We start from the raw sequence: 21,059 nt of genomic DNA on the forward strand, positions 1-21,059 counted from the left end.
TTGTCATTTACCAGCTCGCCTGACTTTATGCAAGCCTTAAGCTTCACCTTCTTCACCTGCACAGTGGGGACAGTAACACCTCCCCCACAAAATTACTGTGCACATTCAAAAAAGAAAAAGCATAGGAAATATTTTTGGTTATAGCAAGTGTTCAATAGATGTTAACTCCAGATGTTGCTATTAATAATAATAATACTTGGGTTTTCAGTTCCTTGCACGTCTCAATAAGTATTTGCTGAATATGCTGTAGCCAGTGAGATGTGAAGGCCTTTGTAAGATTGGAAGCATTTTAGTGTTAGATTACTCTGGCAGGTGTTCAGAAGCAGGCAGGTCCGACTGAGGATGGACTGCCTGCCCCGGCTAATGAAATTAACAAAAGAACATTTCCTTGAACGGGCACCGGTCCCAGGAGACCAGTTCATTGTGTTACTTGGGGTTATTATGGTCTGTCCTGCTGAAATGGTTTCTTTTATTTCCATCCATTAGCAGAATAATTGTAGGAACTCGAGTTAGTGGACAAGGTGCATCTAGAAAGGATGGAGGATTCTTGTGGCAACTTCAGCGACAGGCCCTGTACCGAAAGCCTGGGGTTTTGCTTTGCTGGAAGAGAGCAAGATTGTACCCTGTAATGAAAAGCGGTTCTTGGCCTGACCACAGTGGAATGAAGGCAACGTCCCCTAAGAAGTCCCTGAATGTTTCCTGCACTCACATTCTGGCGATGCCAAGTTGACGGCTGAAGGAGTCAGAGCCGGACTTTACAGCATTCTTCTTTTTCCTTTAAACTTTGTATTGAAATTTGGGTAAAGGTTTACAGAAGAAATCAGTTTTCTGTTAAAAATTTCACACACATCCTGTTTCATATCATTGATCACAGTCTCCACAATGTCACACATTGCACCTCCTGCCTGGGTCTCCCCGCTCCGTTTCTTCCTGTGTTGATGGGCAGATGTTGCCCTTTTGATCTCAGATGGTTGAACATTCTAAGGTGTGTGTACCCCGACCCCCAACTCTCCCACCCTGCCTTTTAAAAAATACATCAATGCAAATGATGGGGGTCGGGGTGGAGACCCAAAGCCGCCCATCTCTAGACTTCCCTCACAGAAGAGTCACAAGGAAAGAACTGGTCAGCCAGGGTGCAGCACAGCACTGACAAAACACACAATGTTCCTCTAGTTCTTTAATGCTTCCTCCCCCGCCCCCCATCCCTAGTCTCCACTATCATGATCCCAGTTCTACCTTACAAATCCAGCTAGACCGGAACATGTACACTGGTACAGATAAGAGCTCTCAATACACAGAATCCAGGACAGAGAACCCCCTCAGGAACAGTAATGGGAGTAGTGATACCATGAAGGTCGGGGGGAGGGGGAGAAACGGGGAACTGTCTACAATGGTAGATGTATAACCCACCCCCTAGGGTGACGAACAACGGAAACATGGGAGAAGGGAGACAGAGGATGCTGTAAGATATGAAAATAATAATTTATCAGGTACTGATGGGGGGGAGGGGGAGGAACAAGGAGGAGCTAATACCAAGGACTCAAGCAGAAAAAACGTTTTGAAAATGATGATGGCAACATATGTACAAATGACTTCAATATAATTGATGTATGGATTGTTATGAGAACTGTAAGAGTCCCAATAAAATGATTTATTAATTTAAAAAATTTCAATCTTGTGACATTGTAGTTCTTTTTGTTGTGGTTTCATGGAGCTGTTTGATAGATTATTTGGATAAAATCACCAATTAAAAAAAAGTTTTATTGGCACTTAACCCACATATCACATAATTCATTAGTTCAATCATATCAAGATAAAAATCACCTATTTTTAATGATCTGGCATGAATCAAAACTTTTGGACGATTTTGAATCCAAACACAAATGTTCACTACCCACTGAACCTTGTCTCCATCCTGCAGCAAAACTGTTTCAGATTCTAGCTCATTATGCCCGATTTGGGGGACTGGTGATGGTAGTAGGGACAGACTGTAGGTAGATAGCTTCACTGTCTCCTCCAGTCTGCTAATTGATAAGAGTGAATCACAAGGAATGAGTCAGACAGTTAAAAAAAATTTTATTAGACTTTTTGGAGCAGTTTTAGGATTATAGTAAAAATGTGCATCAAGTACACAAAGTTTCCAAATATCATCCCTCCCCCCATGCAGGTTCTTTTATCACAAACAGCTGTGTCTTTGCGATGTGTTTGTGTAAGCGATGATATGCTGTTGTTGTCAGGTGCTGTTGGGTCTATTCCAACTCCTAGCGAGTGACCCTGGGCATGGTAGACTGGAACTCTGCCCCTAGCCTGCCCCCCCTCACCAGTGTGACGTTTGAGCCCATTGTTGCAGCGCCCGCGTCAGTCTGTGTCCTTCAGCATCTTCGTCTTGCTTGCGGACCATCTGCCTTACCAAGCATAATGTTCTTTTCCAGGGATTTGTCTCTCCTGACATGTCCAAAGTGTGTCAGATGAAGTCTCACCAACGGTGCTTCTAAGGAGCATCTGGCTGTATTTCCAAGATGGATTTGTTTGTTCTTCTGACCATCAGTATTTTTATCTAGCACCATAATTCAGTTGCATCAATTCTTCTTTGATCGTCTTTATTCGTTGTCCAACTTTCACACGCTTCTGAGGTGTTGAAAATCCAGTGACTCGGTTCTGGCACACCTGAGTCCTCAAAGTGACAGCCCTGCTCTTCACGTAACTGCTGGGACCATGAGCATTGATTTTGGATCCAAGCAGAATGACATCCTAAACAACGTCAGTCGTTGCTCCATGTATCGTGATGTTGCCTCTCTGTCCAGTTGTAATCAGTAATGCAGGCTGCGGCCCATGATCGTCCTCAGCAAGGGCTTCAAGGTCTTCTCACTTTCAACAAGCAAGGTTGTGTCATCTGCATATCATGCTTGTTAAAGAGCCTTTCTCCAGGGTTAATGCCATGTTCTTCACCTAGCTGAGGGATGATTCACTCAGTATACGATTGAAGACGTACGGTGAAAGGACGCAACCTTTCCATACATGTTTCCTCACCTTAAACCACTCAGTGTTCCTCTGTTCTGTTCAAATGATTGCTTCTCGGTCGTGTATGTGTTTTGCATGGCTCAAACAAAAACAAATTCACTCCTGCCATCACAGGAATCCTGTGCCACGGAGTGACGAGAGCTCCCCTTGGGTTTCCGAAGCTGTAACTATGTACAGGAGAGACAGCCTCATGCTTCCTCCAAGGAGGGGCTAATGGTTTCTAACTGTCCACCTGTGGTTAAGCCGCTCAATGCATAATCCACTATGCCAGGGCTCCTAATAGTGATTCTTTATTATTAGCTAAAATCTACAGTACTTATTAATAGTAGGCTCACGCACTGTACTGTGTAGTCCTCGGAGTGTGACAGGCGCATAATGTCATGTGTCTAGTCTCATGTCAAATAGGCCCACTGCCCTGAAATCCTGTGCTCCACCTGTTTCTTCCTACTCCAGACCTTCTAGCGAGCACTGGCTCTTCTCATTGGCCAAATGGTCTGCCTTTCTCAGGATGCCAGGTAGTTGGAATGGCATAATAGGTAGCTTCCTCGGTGTGGCTTCTCTTTTACTCAACTGTGTACATTCCAGTTTTCTCTCTGTCTTTCCATGACTTGATACCTGATCCCTGTTTTAATCAACGCATTATTGGATCCCTGGTGGCAGAGTAGGTACCTGCTGGGCTGTGATCCACAAGGTCAGCAGTCCCAAACCACCTGCTGCTCCGTGGGAGAAAGACGGGGCTCTCTCCTTCCCTGAGCAGCCCCGGACACTCACAGGGGCAGCTTTACCCTGTCCTATAGGGTCACTCTGAGTCAGCATCAACCCAATGGCAGTGAGTAATGCGCTCTTTTCTGGATGTACCACAGTTTGTGTATTTACTCACTTATTGAAGAACATCTTGGTTGCTTCTGAATTTCCAAATGATGACTCAAGCTGCTAGAACCATTTGTAGTCAGCTTTTATGTCTACATCCTTTCTTAGCTCCCTTCAGAGAAATTCTTAGGAGCCCAGTTGCTGGAGCCAAGGGCACGCCCGTGGCTAACTGTGCAAGGAACCCAGGGAGTGAAAGTTGAGGCCACCACAGCACCTGGATTCGCTGTATCCCAGGGGCACCTCCTCCCAAGTGATCACTGTGTTATGGCCCTCCCTTCTCTTTCCAGATCTGACGTTTTTGCGTGGCTTCCTGCGTCCGTGCTGTTTGTGGGTCTCATCTATGCTGGCTCTAGGGCACTGTCCAGGCTGGTGAGTACTCGGGGTGTGGTGGGGAACCCTTCACCACTCTGCCATTGTCTTCTCACCGAGGGCCCCTTTTTGGAATGGTAAAACAAGATCGAAACGTAGGTCGTGGCCCAGTGGCCAACCTTTTTCTTCCTCGTCCAGAATGGAAGCTCACAGCGGCCAGGGGAGATCTCCACCTGGAAGCAGGAACCCAGAGTGTCCAATGTCTGGAGCTGCCACTCCCAGGCTTTGCTTGGGCTGCTTTCCCATGGAGTTGGGAAGGGCAGGGCCAGCTCATGCCGCCTCAATGCTCTTGGACTCTGGGTGTTGGCCAGCATGTGCCTAAAGGACCCGGCACCCTTGACCCTCAGTACCTAGGTACCGTGAATAAAGCAGATTGTCTGCTTAGCCCTCTCACATTCCACCCCTCACCCCTACCTCAGACTCAGCTCTGTTGTGGCAGGATACCTTAAAGAAGCTCCCCGACCTAGTTATTTTGCCCTCAAAAGTGAATCCGTTAATACCACTATTGAACAGAAAGCAGGTCAATACCGGGGGTGGTATTAGTTTTGTGATGTCACCTCTCGACTTAAACCCCTGATTGCCAGCTGCCTCTATCTATCATAGGTGGACTTTGGTGGGGTAGGGAATAGGGGAGAGGAATGCACGTGGAAAAAAGCAGGATTTGCCAAACAAGTTAGTCTTTTCAAGTTAAGCTCACTGGTTAGCTTGTTGCCTTAGCTATCAGCTATCAAAACATTAAAAGCAAACAAACAAAGTTCTCTTCACTGGAAATCAGCTCCATCATTAGGACAGCGGCCTCGGCATTGCGACAGAGCGGCTGAGCATGTAATTCCTCAATTAAAGCATCATTTTTCCTCCAGAATGCATAAGCTTGAGTTTGATGGGGTGGTGTGTGCCGGCCAGGAGGAAGCATCCTGGGTGGGCCCACAGACTGACCCTCAGTGCATGGTGGTGTTCGGCCCAGAAAATGCGGCTTCTGGCTGCCTCTGAGTCTGGCCGGCTCCTGCTCATCTGCTGCCTGCCCTTCCACGCGGTTTTCTGGCCTGCAGAAGGCGCAGCCTCTTCAGTCACACAGAGTATAGGATCTACTGAAAAGAATCTGCTATTCAGTCTTCAAATTGCTGTCCGGAATCTAGAGAGGTACACATGCCAGAAATGTAAAGTTGCCATGAGGGGTGGTGGTGTGTTAATTAGCATTGTGTTTGTTTGTAGAGTGCCTTCCTCTTTGTTTCCAGACGTGGCTTCCTCTGTGAGTCTCACAATTACCTGAGGGAGCAGCCGTGGGTGAGGCCGTTGTCCCTCGCCCAGCAGAGGAAGACACGTAGGCTCAGAAAGTCCCAGGAGCCTGCCTCTGGTCTGATCGTGGCAGCTCCTCCCGCTCCTTGTGTTTTGCCCAGTCAGATTTGTCTCGTTAGCACCAGCACCTGGGGATTTTAGAATGAGCCCATGGGATAGCAGCCGTCTAGAGCGGTAAAGTTTCAGGCGCTTTGGTTGCACACGTTCAAACGCTCACAAAGTGACTTAAGCAAAAGGGACATTTATTAGTACATGCAACGGAAAAGTTCTAGGGCAGACCTCTGCTTCAGGCATGGCTTGATCCAGAGGCTCCCAGGACATAGTCAGAATCCAACTTCTCTCTTCTCATGTCAGTTCTGCTCTCTCTGTTTTCGCGCCATTTCATCGTCAGTTCTCCCTTCTTTTGCCACTAACCCGGGACTCACATCATCACAACCTTCAGTCTAGTCCAAAGAGGCTGGGGTCCTGGTAGCACCTAGGTGAGCCCAGAAGACACTCTGATTGGCTCAGCTTGGGCCACGGCCCATCACAGGTCTGAATGTAGCCTGGGATGGAATCATGGTGATCGCCTGACCCTGGGTCCTGAACTCTCACATCACCTGTTGGTTGGCCCTTGTCACATGGGAACCGCACCCAGGCCCCCTAGACTGACTAAAGACTTCATGAAACCTTAATATTGGGGTGCTTTACCAAAACCAAACCTCTTAAAAGTCCATTGTCTACATCAGTCTACACTAGATGGGGAGTCTGGGCACCTACGGTGGCCCCCTGGGAGTGTGACCCGTGGGGGAGGGTGTCTGTATAAACTGTCATCTGCCCCTGAGAAGAGATTGCACGAGGAACTGCGCATCCGCATGGGCACTGAACCCACTGTTTAGTTGAACTGCCTTTTTTTTTTTTTTGCTTCCTTTTTCCTTGCAAGGCTTTTTGAAGAAGGAAGGAATGCACATTTTATGTTCCCGATGTGCGCTCCTTATCTCATCCAGGACCAGAGCACAGCCTTCTGACTGACAAACAGGAAGCTGTTGCCATTCCAGCCCTTTCCACGAAGGGAAGCCTCCCAGCAGGCACACGCCACATGAGCTTGGAATGAGACACGCATTACTGCTTTTTTAGTGAAATAACTTAACCTGGCATGTTTTGTTTCCTGAATTTTGGGAGGTTTACATAGTTGCTTACAAAACAGTATTGTGAATCGAACACGAGCTCCTGAACAGTTTGTGCTTAGAAACAGGCAGGATATATGCCCCTGCCCAGCAGTTTAATGAATTCATCAGGAATTAGGGGGAAAGTGGGGGGAGGGATCTGTGGGTGGATTGTTTTGCAGAAGACTTCCCAGGTAGCTACCCTGGCTTCAGAATACCTCCAATTGACAAAGCCCTGAAGCACTGTTCTCCAGAGAAGCCACTCTGGGAGAAGAAGCAGGTTGCTTCTGTGGAGTCTCTGTGGGAAACGCTCTTCATAGATTCTTCCACGTCAAGCTCACAGGTGGATGATACACAGCTAAGAGACAGGAGGTTATTGTTGTGGCCACCCACTCAGCTAATATCTGTTAGGAATCTACTACGTAGGTGCTTGGGGCTTACGGACAAATGAGAATATGGTTGTAACCTTGAGCGCTCGGGTTGGCAGGAGCACCCACCGTGAATGATGAGTGCGACGTATGACTATGCAGGACATTGTCTGTTGCCAGTCCTTCAGACAGAGGCTATCACACCTACTGTCCCCATTGTACAGACGAGAAAACTGAGGCACAAGTTATTTGGCCCTGGTCAACCACTCAGAAACTAAATTCACTGCCATCGAGCCTCTTAGTGATGCAGAGGGACCCTCGAGGACCAGGTCGAGCTGCCCCTGTGCGTGTCTGAGGCTGTAAGCCTGTATGAGAACAGAACATTTCTGAAGCAGCACGTGGCTTTGTAGTTGGCCGCCTAACCCGTAACCCACTATGCCACTCGGCCTCCCTTACGGTCAACAGCCAGTAAATGGTGAGAGAGAGACAACCCAACCCCCGTCTGCCCAAGAATAACAGCCAGTCCACAAAGCTTGCCCCTGCCTTCACCCCAACCACAGGCAGTCGGTCCACAGAGAATTACAGAGAAGAGGGGAGTGACTTAGCGTCTTCCCCGTCTGGTAGGGTCCATGTGTCCTCTGGCTTCTCAGCTTTCCTGCGCTGAATAAGGTCCCAGCGAGGCTGCCCTGAATGGTGTAAGGTCCAGTCTTTGGAGGGCAGTACTGCTCTAATGGGTCAGGGTGACTCCTATTAGGCAGCATACTTTCCTGGCAAGCAGGCCGCGCAGCCAGACAGGGCTCCTTCAAAGCCTGTGCTGCCAAGTGTTTGAGTCTCCATGCCAAGCCAGACCTTAGCAAGCTGTTGGAGAGGCCATCTAGGGGCTCTCTGGTGAGCTGGCTGCTCAGGCCAGACAGTTTTCTCGCTTGAGGGAGGCCAGGGTCAACAGTGGGGACCTATAAATCTAGGCTAAGGCACCTTGACAGAGCTGGAATTGGTTTCCTCGCTGATTTCCATCTCGATCTTTTCCTAACTGCTCACCAAGGCTCCCCTCCTCCATCACAACATTTGTTCAGCGCGTCGCAGGTGGAGGTGGTGATGGGGCACGCACTTGGATCATGAAAGCCACGCGCAGGGGGTTACTGAGTTAAGCCAGCAGGAGCACATCGGTGTTCCTCCCCCTCTGTGTCTTACACAAGGAACTTGCAGCCACAGAGGAAGAGACTGGAAATGTTGCTGGAGAATCTTCCTTTCCTGTTTCGATTGGGCGGAGGCCATGCAATTTCTCTCTCACGTGCATTCTTATGACAGGATACCAGAGTCCAGTTTAAAAATGTAAATCTGGGTGATGTTAATTACATTCACCAAGTTGCATCTCCATCACCCCTCTTTGTTGCCAGATACTCTCCATCCCTTCAAACAGAACTACCGTCCCCTCCTCCCCCAGTACCTGGTAACCACTGATAAACTCTTGTCTCTGCATTTGTTTTTCTAAGTGTTTCCTATCACTGGGCTCTTACACCATTGTCTTGACTGCCTTACTTCACTCGGTATCAAGAGTTCAAGTTTCTCCATGTCATCACATGGATCGGAGCGCCATTTCTCTTGGTGGCTGTGTAATGTTCCATTGTATTTTCACACTGCATTTTGTTTGTCCATCTCACTTGATGGACACTGGGTTGTTTCCACCTGCTGGCTATTCTGAACAATGCTGCAGTGAACACGGGTGTCGTGCAGGTTACTTTTGAAGATAGGCACTCAGTGACAAAGATTAAACAAACCCCCACCTTTGGCCCTGGTGGTGCTGTCGGATGAGCATTGAACTGCTAAGCTAACAGCATGGTTGTCAGAAGTTCAAATCCACCAGCAGCTCCTTGAGAGACACTTGAGACTACTTGCTCCCCTGAAGATTTCAAAGGCTCGGAAACCACATACAGGGTTGCTGTTAGAATTGACTTGATGACAGTGGGTTTGGACTCCACTGCTTCATCTAAAGATGCTCCCCACAATCCTTATACCCTCACACCCAACTCCCTGCCACCAAGTTGATGCTGACTCATAAAGACCCTATAGGATGGACAGAATGGCCCTGTGAGCTTCTAAGACTAATTTTTTTAATTTAGTGTTTAGTGTTCAGGAACTATATATTTTTTTACCCCCAGTCTTATTGGCACATAATTTACATATCACACAATTGAATAGTTCAGTCGTTCAATTATATCCAGGGGATTGTACAATCTCCACCACATCCATCTTAGAGCATTCCCACCCCATAGTGAAATCACCTTTAAAATAAGTTGTGTAGTCACGATCAGTTCTAGTGCTCCCGCTTCCCCCTCATTATTTACTTCCAAAATGAGAGTACAAAGCTCCATCGTTCTCCCAATCCTTCTACAGTGATCGCTAATATGAAGCTCTGCTAGACATTCTCTGGGAGTTCCGTGAAGAGGAAGGGGATGCTAATCCATTCCCACTTCTCTCTTTTAAAACTCTTCTGGGATGCTGCATGGCACACATGAGCTTAACTGGATTCCATTAGCGCCCCTGGGGGGAAGTGAGAGAACCGGAACCATGGCCCTCGGTTCTGGTGTGAGTCTGCCTACCTCTAAGCGGGCCAGCCTAGGACTGGGTGCCCCCTTGACCTTTCTTTCCCCATGCAGCCCTCCCAGTGCTCTGTTAGCATCCTGCCAAGCTGGGGGAACTCCTGACACTTGAAAACACCTATTGTTCACACAGTAAGACCCCTGCACAAAGAGCTGCCATTTTATTGGATGCTCAAAAGAAGGACCAAGTTTCCCATCTAATTACAGAGCAATAACATTAATGTGAAGAAATCCTACCATTATTTCATGTAGAACAGTATGAATATGTTCATTTATCTCAATATACATATATATATATATATACATGCACATACATAGTCAGATGCCTCACTTTATTGAAAAAAAGATGCACAGTAGCTTATAAGACTAAGAACAGATAAACTCAACCAGTTGACATCTCTCAACTCCAAATCAGGGTGGTCGCTTATGGGTCAGAGTAGAACTGGGCTCCCCAGGGCTTCATTGGCTGAGCTGAACTGGGCTCCCCAGGGCTTTATTGGCTGAGCTGGTGGCTGAGTTTTCTGAAGTAGATCGCCAGTCTTTTCTTCCAAGTGTCCTGGCTTGGTTCAAACCTCTAACCTTTCAGTTAGCAGCTGAGTGCATAGTCATTTGTGCCACCGTGGAGCCGTCGGCAGTTCAAAGCCAGCAGCAGCTCTGCAGGAGAAAGACTGGGCTCTATTCCTGTAAACAGTTACAGTCTTGGACACCCTCAGGAGGTCTCTATGAGTCAGCATTGACTCGATGACAGTGAGTGAGTGCACTCGGGCATGGTGCTTACGAGGCACCAGCCCCTGTGGCAGAAGCTCCGCTCTCGGACCTGGCTCTCTCTGGGTCAGGCTCACTGTCCTGAAACAATCGCTTAGCAGCAGCATTTCTTCTATGCACCCACTTGATAAAAATTAGGCCATAAGAGTTCAAAGCAGCACTTTGGCAGGGGTGTGGAGTACAGTGATCATGTGTGGTAGGTTAAGGACACGCCCACTTGTTTACACATCACCAAAGACAAGGCAGGATTGATGATGCTTTTTCATGAAACTAAGAAGCCAGTCCAGCACTCAGGCTTGAGGAAAGGGAGCCATCCCATCTCTTCAGAGCAAGCATGAGCAGGGCCAGGATTTCCCAGAGAAAACGATTCTAAGTCAGTTACAACACCTGGACAAATGACAACGGGGCTTCCGAATGCCCCTCTGGGAAGCATGGGGAGAAGGAAAGGTGCCAAAGTGGTAGTTTCCAGTGTCGTAGCACAGCCACAGAAACATGTCTGCGAGCAAGACCCAGGACCAGATCATATCCAAGGGGAAATGCGGGGGGGGGGGCATGGAGTGGAGACCCAATGTCCATCTGTAGACAATTGGACATCCCCTCACAGAGGGGGCACAAGAAAGTAATGAAACAGTCAGGGCGAAATATAGCACCTCTAGTTCTTTGGTGCTTCCTTCCCCCCACTATCATGACCTCAGTTCTACCTTACAAATCGGATTAGACCAGAGCATGCACGCTGCTACAGATAAGATCCCACAACACAAGGCATCCAGGATAGATAAACCCCTCAGGGCCAACACGGAGAGTAGAGATACCAGGAGGATTAGGGGAGGGTGTGGGGATAACAGGGGAATCCATCACAAGGATCAACCCATAACCCCCTCCCAGGGGGACAAACAATGGAAAAGTGGGTGAGAGGTGATGGAAGACGATATAAGATATGAAAATAACTATCTAGAACTTATCAAGGGTTCATGAGGGAGGGAGAGGGGGGAGGGGGAAGAAATGGGAAACTGAGAATCGGGCTCAAGCGGAAAGAGAATGCTTTGAACATGATGATGGCAGCATATGTGCAAATGTGCTTGACACACTGGATGAATGTATGGACTGTGATAAGAGATGTAAGAGCCCCCAATAAAATTTATTAAATAAATGAAAGAAAGAAACATGTCTGTGACGTCATGGAACCGTACAGGTAGCAACTGTTGAGTCGGGGCAGTTTCCCCTCTGATATATAGTCCTTACATCAGCAAAATATATCAATAATGAGCAAATGCAAAGACCGTGCTAAGTAAAAGCAGCCAGTCACAAAAGACCACATGTCATGTGGATAAAGCATATTTAAAGAGACAAAAGGTGGACTAATGGATGGCCAGGGCAGCAGGGTGAGGGGGGTGAGAGTGGATCCAGGGTTTCTGTTAGAGGGTCTGAGGTGATAGTTACCCAACTGTGTGAATGACTAGAGCCACTCACAACGGGGTGAGTGTGTGGTGTGGGAAGTCTCTCTCAGTGACATTGTCTAAAAAAAGAAAGACAAAATGTCAAGGGCCCAAGGACATTTGTGCTGGTTAGCAGCCCAGTGCATCAGAATCCTCAGTCTCTCTCCACCTCTCGATTTTCTTGTCAATAAAATGCGGGTGATAGGAAAGTGTTGGGAGTTTTAATTAAGACAATGCAAGAAGAAGAAAGAATGAGCCCTGTGCTTAACATCCGGCAGGTGATCGTGGGTGTTTAAACCATCTGTGCCAGGGTAGATACATCTTCTCTGGAACTCTGATTAGAGTAGGCCTAAGGGCCCAGGAGGAACACAGTGGAAATGAAGCCTCCTTGAAGTCTGCTCCCTCCCTCAGTGCCAGGTCTGACCTCATGGCTAGTTGTACAGTCAAGAGGCAAAGTCTCCTTAACCAACCCTCACTCGCTGCCACTGAGCCAAGACCTTGGACTCCTAGAAGCCCACAGCCCCGGAGAGAACTTGGCCTGTGAGTGTTGAGACGGGCACTCTTTGCGGGAACAGAACGCCTCGTCTTTCTCCCGAAGAGCTGCGGGGGCTTTCAGCTGCTGACCTTGTGCCTCTCGGCCCAGCTGGCAACGACTGCACCACCAGACCTCCTGAAAAACAAGCTGTTGATTTGATTGGATCGGGCTCATGCTTTTATATTTATTTCACATGTCACCGGAAATAACCTGGCCACTCTTGTCTTTGCCACCTCCACAAACCCAGAACTCAAAGGCCAAAGCCCACATGTGCCAAACATGGGAGCATTGGATCCCCCCGCCCCGCCCCCCCGCTTTAAAATGAATATTAACCTCCTCAGTCATCTTAAAACACATCAAAAAAGAAGCCCAAATGTGGAACTCTAAGAGGACTGCAGAGAAGCAGTAAAGATAAATGAAAACTACAAAAGTATTACCAGAAAGCATGCTTGTCAGAGGGAGAGATGGTTTACATGGAACTTTTAATGAAAGATGAAGTAGAAACACAAAACATGAACCAGATACGAATGTAAGGCAAGAAGTGAAAAAGGAAGAAATCAGAGCAGGGGAGAACAAAACACGAAAGCAAGTTTTTAAAAAGCAAGTAAAAATAGATTATCCAAAACCATCAAGAAAAGCTACATCTGTGTTTAAGCCAGCAGCACATGCTATAAATGGGTCTCCAAAGTGAACAGCCGGCGCAGCCCGAGCCCTCTGCAGAGGCTGTGGAAGACAGAAGTACATTTACTGTGGTCAGCAGTCTCCCGGACCGTGCTCCTGGGCCCAGAGCCAGAGCCTCTTCCTACTGCACCTAAGTCACCTCTCGCAGCTTCTCTGGTTGTAGGTATTGTTATCCCCAGACGACAGTCAGAGACCAACACTGCCGTCAGTAAAGAGCCTCACTCCACTAGCAGGCGGCAGAGTGGGCGTATGAACCGCGCTCTGCTACCCATACCCATGTCTTTATTCTTGCTCCTGGTCTGCCTTCCGGTAACTGACATTATCGTCGGCTGTAGCAAAAGGCCAACCCCTCTCTCGTTGAGTCAATGCTGCCTCAGTGTGGCCCATAGGACAGGAGAACTAACCCCCAATCCCTCCGCCGTGGGTTTCCAAGACTAAATCTTTATGACATCAGACTGCCTCATCTTCCTTCTATGGAGTGGCTGGGGGTTCGAACTGCTGACCTTTCCATTAACAGTTAGTTGAGTGCTCAGCCTCTGTGCTGCCAGGGCTCCGTGTTCAGTAACAAAGACAATAGAAAAATCCCATACCTCTTCATCCTTACCCGCGTAGCATCGGAATTGTCTATCAAAGTAGGAGAGCGCCATTCCCAGTAAGCAGCCCAGTGAACGAACGGTAGATACTCTAATAACCCGCTCAAGTGCTTATTACACTTGTGTTTCTTCTTCATTAATCATTCACTTTTCTGAGCTATAAGTAGCAAAAAGAAACCAGGCTGTACTATCAATAATTTTGCTTGGAAATCTTAGCCTAATACCCCGGGCTTATAGCAAGTTTTGTTTTCCATATAACTGCAGACATAATCCAGCCAATATCCCAATGATCACTTTTCTTCCAGGTTTCAGTAACATGTGCCTCGTTTCTTTCTGAGCCCTCACCTGAAATGCCTTTAATGTTCATAATTCTAACACCATGCGTAAGATGATACGTGTATTCTCAGAAATGGAAGCATTATCTCCTACTCAGGCTGCTCCCTTAGAGCCCTTGCTAGCAAAGTCTTTGAAGTCTGTATTTTCTACTGGCAGCCTCTTCTGGCAGGCTAGGCCTTTAATTGAATACTTCTCAAAATTATTCTAGCCTCTACCCATTGCCCAGTTTTTCAAAGCCATTTACACATTTAAAAAATAGTTTTGTTGAAATCTAATTCACATATCATATACTTCAATAATTTGGTCATATTAAAGAGTTGTACCGTCATCACTACAATTCGTTCCAGAACATCATCTTCCTTCATGCACTCATTGTTATTAGCTCCCCACATCCGTCCTGGCCAACATCTTCAAATCTTCCTCTTCACATCACCTTCCCTGTATGGGTCAAGCACCTCCGGCCTCTTCCTTATAAGATCACACGTAGGGCCTGTCCAGATGGCTAGAATCAACTTCCCATTTCAAGATCCTTAACGTGAACACATTTGCCAAGACTCCTTTCTTGCAAAGTAAAATGCAAAGTAATATTCTCGGGTTCCAGGGAATAGGATGTGAATAACTTTGGGGGCTGTTTTTCAGGCTGCCATCCTCTTAGACTTTTGTAGCCATCTCTGCGACCTGCCCTCTGTGCCATAGAACTCCACGCACCCTTAAATAGGTAGATCAGCTCTACCTTTAAAACTCTCAGGGCACCTATTGGGCCTCAGGAAAAAAGTCTTAATTCTCTGATGTGACCTGGGAATCCCTTTCCATCCTTTTCTTCCTCTGCTGTTTCCTTTCAGGTGATGTTCCAGCCTTACTCAACTTCCTCTGTGTGTTCTTCTTCCTGCACTTCCTGCCTGCCTCCTCTCCCTTAGCTGCGTTCACTCTCACTCCGCACCTCATTGAGTTCTCACTGAGACTTGGAGCTCCAGTCTGCTTGCAGGAGCAGGTACTCCTTCTGGGGGCCCCTGTTAGAACCCTCACATATCTGCCAGGTGTCCACCTTCTCACAAGACGTGTGCCCGTCTCACACAGGGCCTGACAGGAGGGGCCTAGTGAGTATTTGTTGCATATAGGAAGGGAGCCGGTCTACCCTACTAAGAGCAGTACACTGGGACAGAGAACTAAAGTCCCTGCGAAGCAGTCTTGCCGGAGAGCCTTATGTAAGGGCATGCCAAGAGTTCCTACAGATCTTTATTTTTAAGCAGAATCCAGGATTATGTAATTATGGGGTGGAAGAAAATATGTTCATGCTTATTACTCTTTTCTTTCAGACCATCCCTGTGTTTCTCACTTTGCACAATGGAGCTGAGGCAATCGTCTGCGGGTACCAGAAGTGCTTTCAGAAAGAGGTAAATGAGAAGGCGCAATGGGCGTGTTATTTTCCCTGCTGCCCCAGTTAAAGCAGCACTTGCTGTGTGGCCCACATTGAAGCGTACATTTTTCGGCCACCTGTTTCCATTTTAAGACTGCCTGATTCGCCACTCATTTCAGGGACTGTGGTTTTGACATCACTCCAGTTTGTCAGACATCCCTCGAGATGCTTTCTGGTCTGAACAGAACTCACCTCCAGCCCCTCAAGATGCTTTTAGCTGCCTCTGACTCAAGGTGACCCTGTGTAGCACAGAACCGGATAATTTGTAATCCATACTGTTTCCGCTGGCTGGTTTTTATAAGTACATCACCAGGCTTTTCCTCCTTGTCTTAGTTTGAGAGCACTCCTAAAATCTGTTCAGCATCATTGAAACATGCAAACTGCCACTGAGAGGTAGTACATGAAATGCATTGGTTGGGAATTGAATCTGGTCTCTTGCTTGGAAGGTGAGAATTATTCCACTAGTGCCTCATTGATAACGATGAGTTGCTGTTGGCTTACTGAGGGGCACTGCGTTGTTGTCTTAAGTAGCATTCTCTGCTTTGTCTCTAGGTTCTAATATCCATTACAATGGCGACACAGAACTCACAGACAAAATTCATGATTAAAGGGTTTGTTAAGGAAGTTACCCAGTTGCCATGCAAGTGAGAGAAGCTCAGGGTAGAGTTGTTTGTTGATCAGGACATGCTACAAAGTTTGTCCAGGGCTGCCCAAAGGGCATACTACTCGGCTATATGCCTTAACCTGAAGGCATTCAGCTCGAGCTCTGTACCCAGAAGCCCCTCACTTCTACGGGTCAGCCTCCCACGACACGAAAGCACTCATCTCGCTCCATTGTTGGGAAGTCCATCACTCTGATCCAAGCTCTGACTCCTGGTTCTGCTCCTGGTTCTGCTCCCGCTCCTCTGTTGCTATAGCTGTTTTCTGGACACAGGAGGTTCACTGCGCAGGAATCTCGAGTCCAGAGGGTGTGCACTCCAGGCTCTTGCTGGTAAAGAGATCTTCTCAGAGGGTTCATTTTATACACAGCAAACTGGCATTCCAGGGAATCCTGTTAACAATTACTCACAGGTGAATCCTGTCAATGTCTTCCCCCACCTTCTTAGCAGATCATTCAGAAAAAGGTCATTTGGTGGGAGCTAGAGACTTTGGGTAAAAGGGCCACATTCAATAACTCACTGCTCCGTAAGTACGTTCCCCAACAGCTCATTGCAATAACACACGAATGTTATGTGAGAGGTTCACACAGCGTCCTGGGAGCATTTGTCCACTCTGGGGAAATTCACTTGGGTTCCCAATCTCACGTCTACCTCACACCAGCAGCGAACATCCCTTCAAATTTGAGCCCCCATCTGTGAAACAGCATCATAATGCTACTGAGAAGCCTCAGTGAGACACTCGTGTTAAGTGCTTTGTGAAGCACATTGTAGGTGCCTGGTATGTTGTTAGCTGTTATTAATTTTAGTATTGGTGGTTTGCATTTGTCCTCTTTTTCAGGAACCTCTATTTTCTAATTCCTGCCCACTTGAAATGGTTCCTTGCCAAACGTTTGGACCTTTTAAGTTATGGCGAGCTAATTGGAACTTGGGACAGGTTCTTTTAGGTGTTCCAGAGACAGAGGTGTCTTTCTCAGTGGCCAAGGCCACTCCTCATCCACCTTTACGGAGGCACCATCAATCTTCCCGCCTCTTCTCTGAATTTTCATCCCTCACCACCCCCACCCCACTAGTCCATGCACAGTGCTCAGTGCCATCAGTTCACCAGGAGGAACCAGACTCTGGGAGATTGACTCATCCTCTACCAACTCTGGAAATGTGTCTTTGTAAAGCAAACACTCAGTGCCCTCGTGTTTATGCACTCAGCTACAATCTGAAAGGCCAGCAGTTCAAATCCACCATGGAGGAGAAAGATAGGGCGTACCACTCCCATAAACAGTTACAGTCTCAGAAAGTCACAGGGGTATTTCTGCCCTGCCCTTCAGGGTCACTGTAAATTGACATTGACTCAATGGTAGTGAGTTTGATTTTATTTGGTTATTAGGAAGATTAACAGCCTACCACAAGTTAGGATTAGAAAACATGATGGATATAGTTCTTTGTGCACCGTGTGCCACTTCTCATCCAGGCCAGCAGCGACATGTCTTTCTCTAGTCCTCAGCTTCTCAGTCACGTGTACCCTTGATCTCTGCCTTGTTCCGTGGGGCAGGAAGTCCACTGCTCTGCCTCATGGTCTCAGTGCTGTGGCCTCTGGTGCATCGGGTACCTCTGCCACATCAAACAGGATTACAAATAGCTCTGCTTTCTCGATGGTCCTGGGATTCCTCTTTTCCTGTATCTGAGATGACTCACTTATACACCCAGTGGAATAGCAACACTGACCAATCCCCTCTGTTAGTGTTTTGCACCTTATTTGCATGGTCCCACCCAATATTTGGAGGTAGTTACAAAGACACGGGTAGAAGAGAGCCATGCTTAGGAGTTTTATGTCACCCCAGTCACCCAGGCCAGCTCTACAGGGATCGCCTTGACTCCTCGGTGCCCTGAGTCCTACATCCAGTCTGTTATCAAATTTGCTTCATTCTTGCTTCTTCACACACTCAATGCCCACAGTGACTCTATATATAGAGTTTCCCATATAGACTCTAAGTAGAGTTTCAACATAGATTTATATAGAGTTCATCTGCATGGGAGTAGAAAGGCTCATCTTTGTCCTGAGAAGAAGCTGGTTGGTTCAGATAATCCACTATGGCAGCACCTCTGCCTTAGGGCCCTGCTGGCGCTGTGAGCTAGGCTTTGGACTGCTAACCGAGAGGTTGGGGGTTCACACATGTCATCTAGAAATTGAACGAGGTCTTCCTTCCCAGCAGTCACTACTTTCAGCCTTGCTCTCTGTGAGCCTGCACCGACATCAACACACCGGGGTGCTGCATCCTAGCTTTCCATTGGATGGTCCCTCAGGGCTCCCTCTTCAGATCGGTGGGGGCAGCAGCGGGGATGGACCTTAATGTGCTGGCCAGCCCTCGCTTGTAGACTTTTAGATTGTTTCTGGTAGTTCAGCGTTAGAATCGACTCTGCCACTGTGCTATGTTCTGAGCTCCATTCCTTTTCAAACACCCTGGAGGCTTGGCGCAGTCAGCAGATACCATGCGGGACACAGCCACAGACCCCCTGCTGATACCAGTGCCCAGCGCCTTCTAATGCGGTCTACTTTTATTTCTTTCTAGTGAGGTCTGCTTTTGTCCAGCAAGTCTTTTGGAGAGTGATCCTCTCACAATCCTGTCCCCAGTTTTAAGGATCGACTATCTCAAGCCTCTAATTGCTTTTCACCATCCACACATGCATGTGTTTACACGCACACACACGTGCACATACATAGGCATGCTTTCACAGTTCACCCTTTGGTATATTGCTATCTGTTCATTCTGTCACTCAGTATTTATTATGTATTTAGCACACATGACACAGAAGCTCGAGCTACAGAGACAGAGCCCTGGTGGCACTTTGGTTACTGGCACTTGGCTGTTAACCCAAAAGCTGCTGGTTCAAACCCATCAGCTTCTCCACAAGAGAAAGAACTGGTAATTGGAGTTTCTGCAAATACTGAAAGCCTATTGAAAGTTCTTCTCTGCTAGAAAGGGTCACTATGAGGCAGAAGTGACTTGAAGGCAGTGGGTTTGGTTTTTTTAACCTCTGTGGCAGTAATCGGAGTGTGGTTCAGGTAAATGTTAACTGTCAGAGCAGTAACCCCGAGTCACAGCAGAGAAGCCCCTTAAGGAACCTCTAATTACAGTGACAGTCCTTGGGTTAGATGTCCCACAAGTAGTGTAGCTTGCAAATTGAGGCACTGAACAAGCAAGGCAGCTGCACACTGGTCTAATGATCAAAGAGCAAGAGACAAGAAAGGCAAGGCTCGCCCAAGCCATTCATCTCTCCGCCCTTCAATTAACAAAATTACTGGCATAATTAGACCACCAGGGAGGTTAAAAGCTATGCGTTGGGCTGTGATCCACATGGTTGGCAGTTCAAAACCACCAGGATCTTCATGGGAGAAAGACTGGGCTTTCTACTCTCATAAACAGTTACTGTCTTGGAAACCCACAGGGCTTGTTACGAGTCAGCATTGACTTAGTGATAGTGAGTTGAGTGAAGCAGAGATGTAGAACACACAATTATTACATACACCAGAGAACTGACTGGGATTCAACGTGTACTTACTATGATGTCCATAAAAGGTCAGAGCCCTGATTAGAATGGGGACACCCCAGGAGATTCGTAAAGTCCTCCAGGAATTGGCTTGGAGCGGAGTCACACAAGATGAGGAGGAATGTTCTAGGTGGCCCTCCTCGCAGAGGAAATGGCAGTGATGCCTGGGGATGAGTCCTGGAGGACTGGCAGGCAGGCTGAGACAGAATAGCATTTTGCTTCCCCTATCAAATATTTTTTTAAATGATAGTTGGCACCCCCCTGCTAAATAAGCCTTTCTTCCTGACGGAAAATAAAGAATTTGCTTCAATGGACTAATTAAAAGATACTGGTAATGGTCAAATCTGAATGAGAATATTTTTTCATTTCACACCCAAAAATAAAGCCCACCGTCATGGAGTCAAATCTGACTTATACCTGCCCTTCTCAGACAGAGTCAAGAAGCCCTGGCGCCTTAGTGGTTATGCATTGGGCTGCTAACTGCAAAGTCAGCAGTTCGAAACCACCAGCTGCTCTCCTCCAGTAAAGAGTTACAGCCTCAGAAACCCACCGAGGTAGTCCTACCCTGCCCTATAGGGTTGTTTGGAGTAGAAATTGACTTGATGGAAGTGAGCAAGCAGTAGAACTGTTCCGTGGGCTTTCCGGGACTGTGAACCTCTGTGGGAACAGACAGCTTCATCCTTTTCCCTAGGAGAGACTGGTGTGTTTGCACCACCGGCCATGCAGCCTGCAGCCCATTACTGACCTAAAGGGCTCCTGTCTTCACTTTAGGGAGCTTTAAATACCAAGTTGAAATTCTTCCACTTGGCTCTTTAAAAAAAGAAACCCTTTCCTTTTCTCTAGGAGACGAGTCAAGTGGCCCTACTCCGTTTTCTTTTCTTCTCTTGTGGGGCAAAATTTACAGACTAAATTAGTTTTCTGTCCAATAATTTGTACGCATTTTGTTTTGTGACTTTAGCTAGGACTCTCTCATTGTAACAGCATTCTTCCCACTTCCTCCCTGGGTTCCCCATTTCTGCTTGTCTTTCCTGCCTCTGAGCTTTGTTTAGGGGAAAACGCTGTCCCTTTGCTCTCTAACTGCAGCTTGTTCTGTGTAGAGCAGTGGTTCTCAACCTTTCTCATTGCTGCGACCTTTTAATACAGTTCATGTTGTGGTGACCCCCAACCATAACATTATGTTCGTTGCCACTTCATAACTAATTCTGCTACTCTTATGAATTGGGCGACCCCTGTGAAAGGGTCATTCGACCCCAAAGGGGTCACGACCCACAGGTTGAGAACCACTGGCATAGAGCATTTCTCATGAGTGTCACTGTTTACTTTTGTAGGCCTGTCTGTGGCCAAAAGGTGATTTGTGTGTGTGTGTGTGTGTGTGTGTGTGTGTGTGTGTGCGCGCGCGCGCGCGGGGTGGTATTCTTTACCACC

At 47.4% G+C, this 21,059-nt stretch overlaps 1 protein-coding gene across 3 annotated transcripts in view; it reads left to right on the forward strand.

Annotated features, from left to right (window-relative positions):
• Nucleotides 1–21,059, forward strand: part of SLC35D4 (solute carrier family 35 member D4) — a 148,751-nt gene that overhangs the window by 37,939 nt on the left and 89,753 nt on the right. For 2 of the 3 annotated variants that reach the window (XM_075532591.1, XM_075532590.1), the window contains exons 4-5: nucleotides 4,179–4,260; nucleotides 15,332–15,409. In XM_075532591.1, coding sequence (XP_075388706.1) covers nucleotides 4,179–4,260; nucleotides 15,332–15,409 — 160 coding nt within the window. The remainder of the gene's footprint in view (nucleotides 1–4,178; nucleotides 4,261–15,331; nucleotides 15,410–21,059) is intronic. The other variant, XM_075532592.1, reaches the window with a different exon arrangement.

Source organism: Tenrec ecaudatus, chromosome 15, assembly GCF_050624435.1.
Source record: "Tenrec ecaudatus isolate mTenEca1 chromosome 15, mTenEca1.hap1, whole genome shotgun sequence".
NCBI classification, from domain to species: domain Eukaryota; kingdom Metazoa; phylum Chordata; class Mammalia; order Afrosoricida; family Tenrecidae; genus Tenrec; species Tenrec ecaudatus.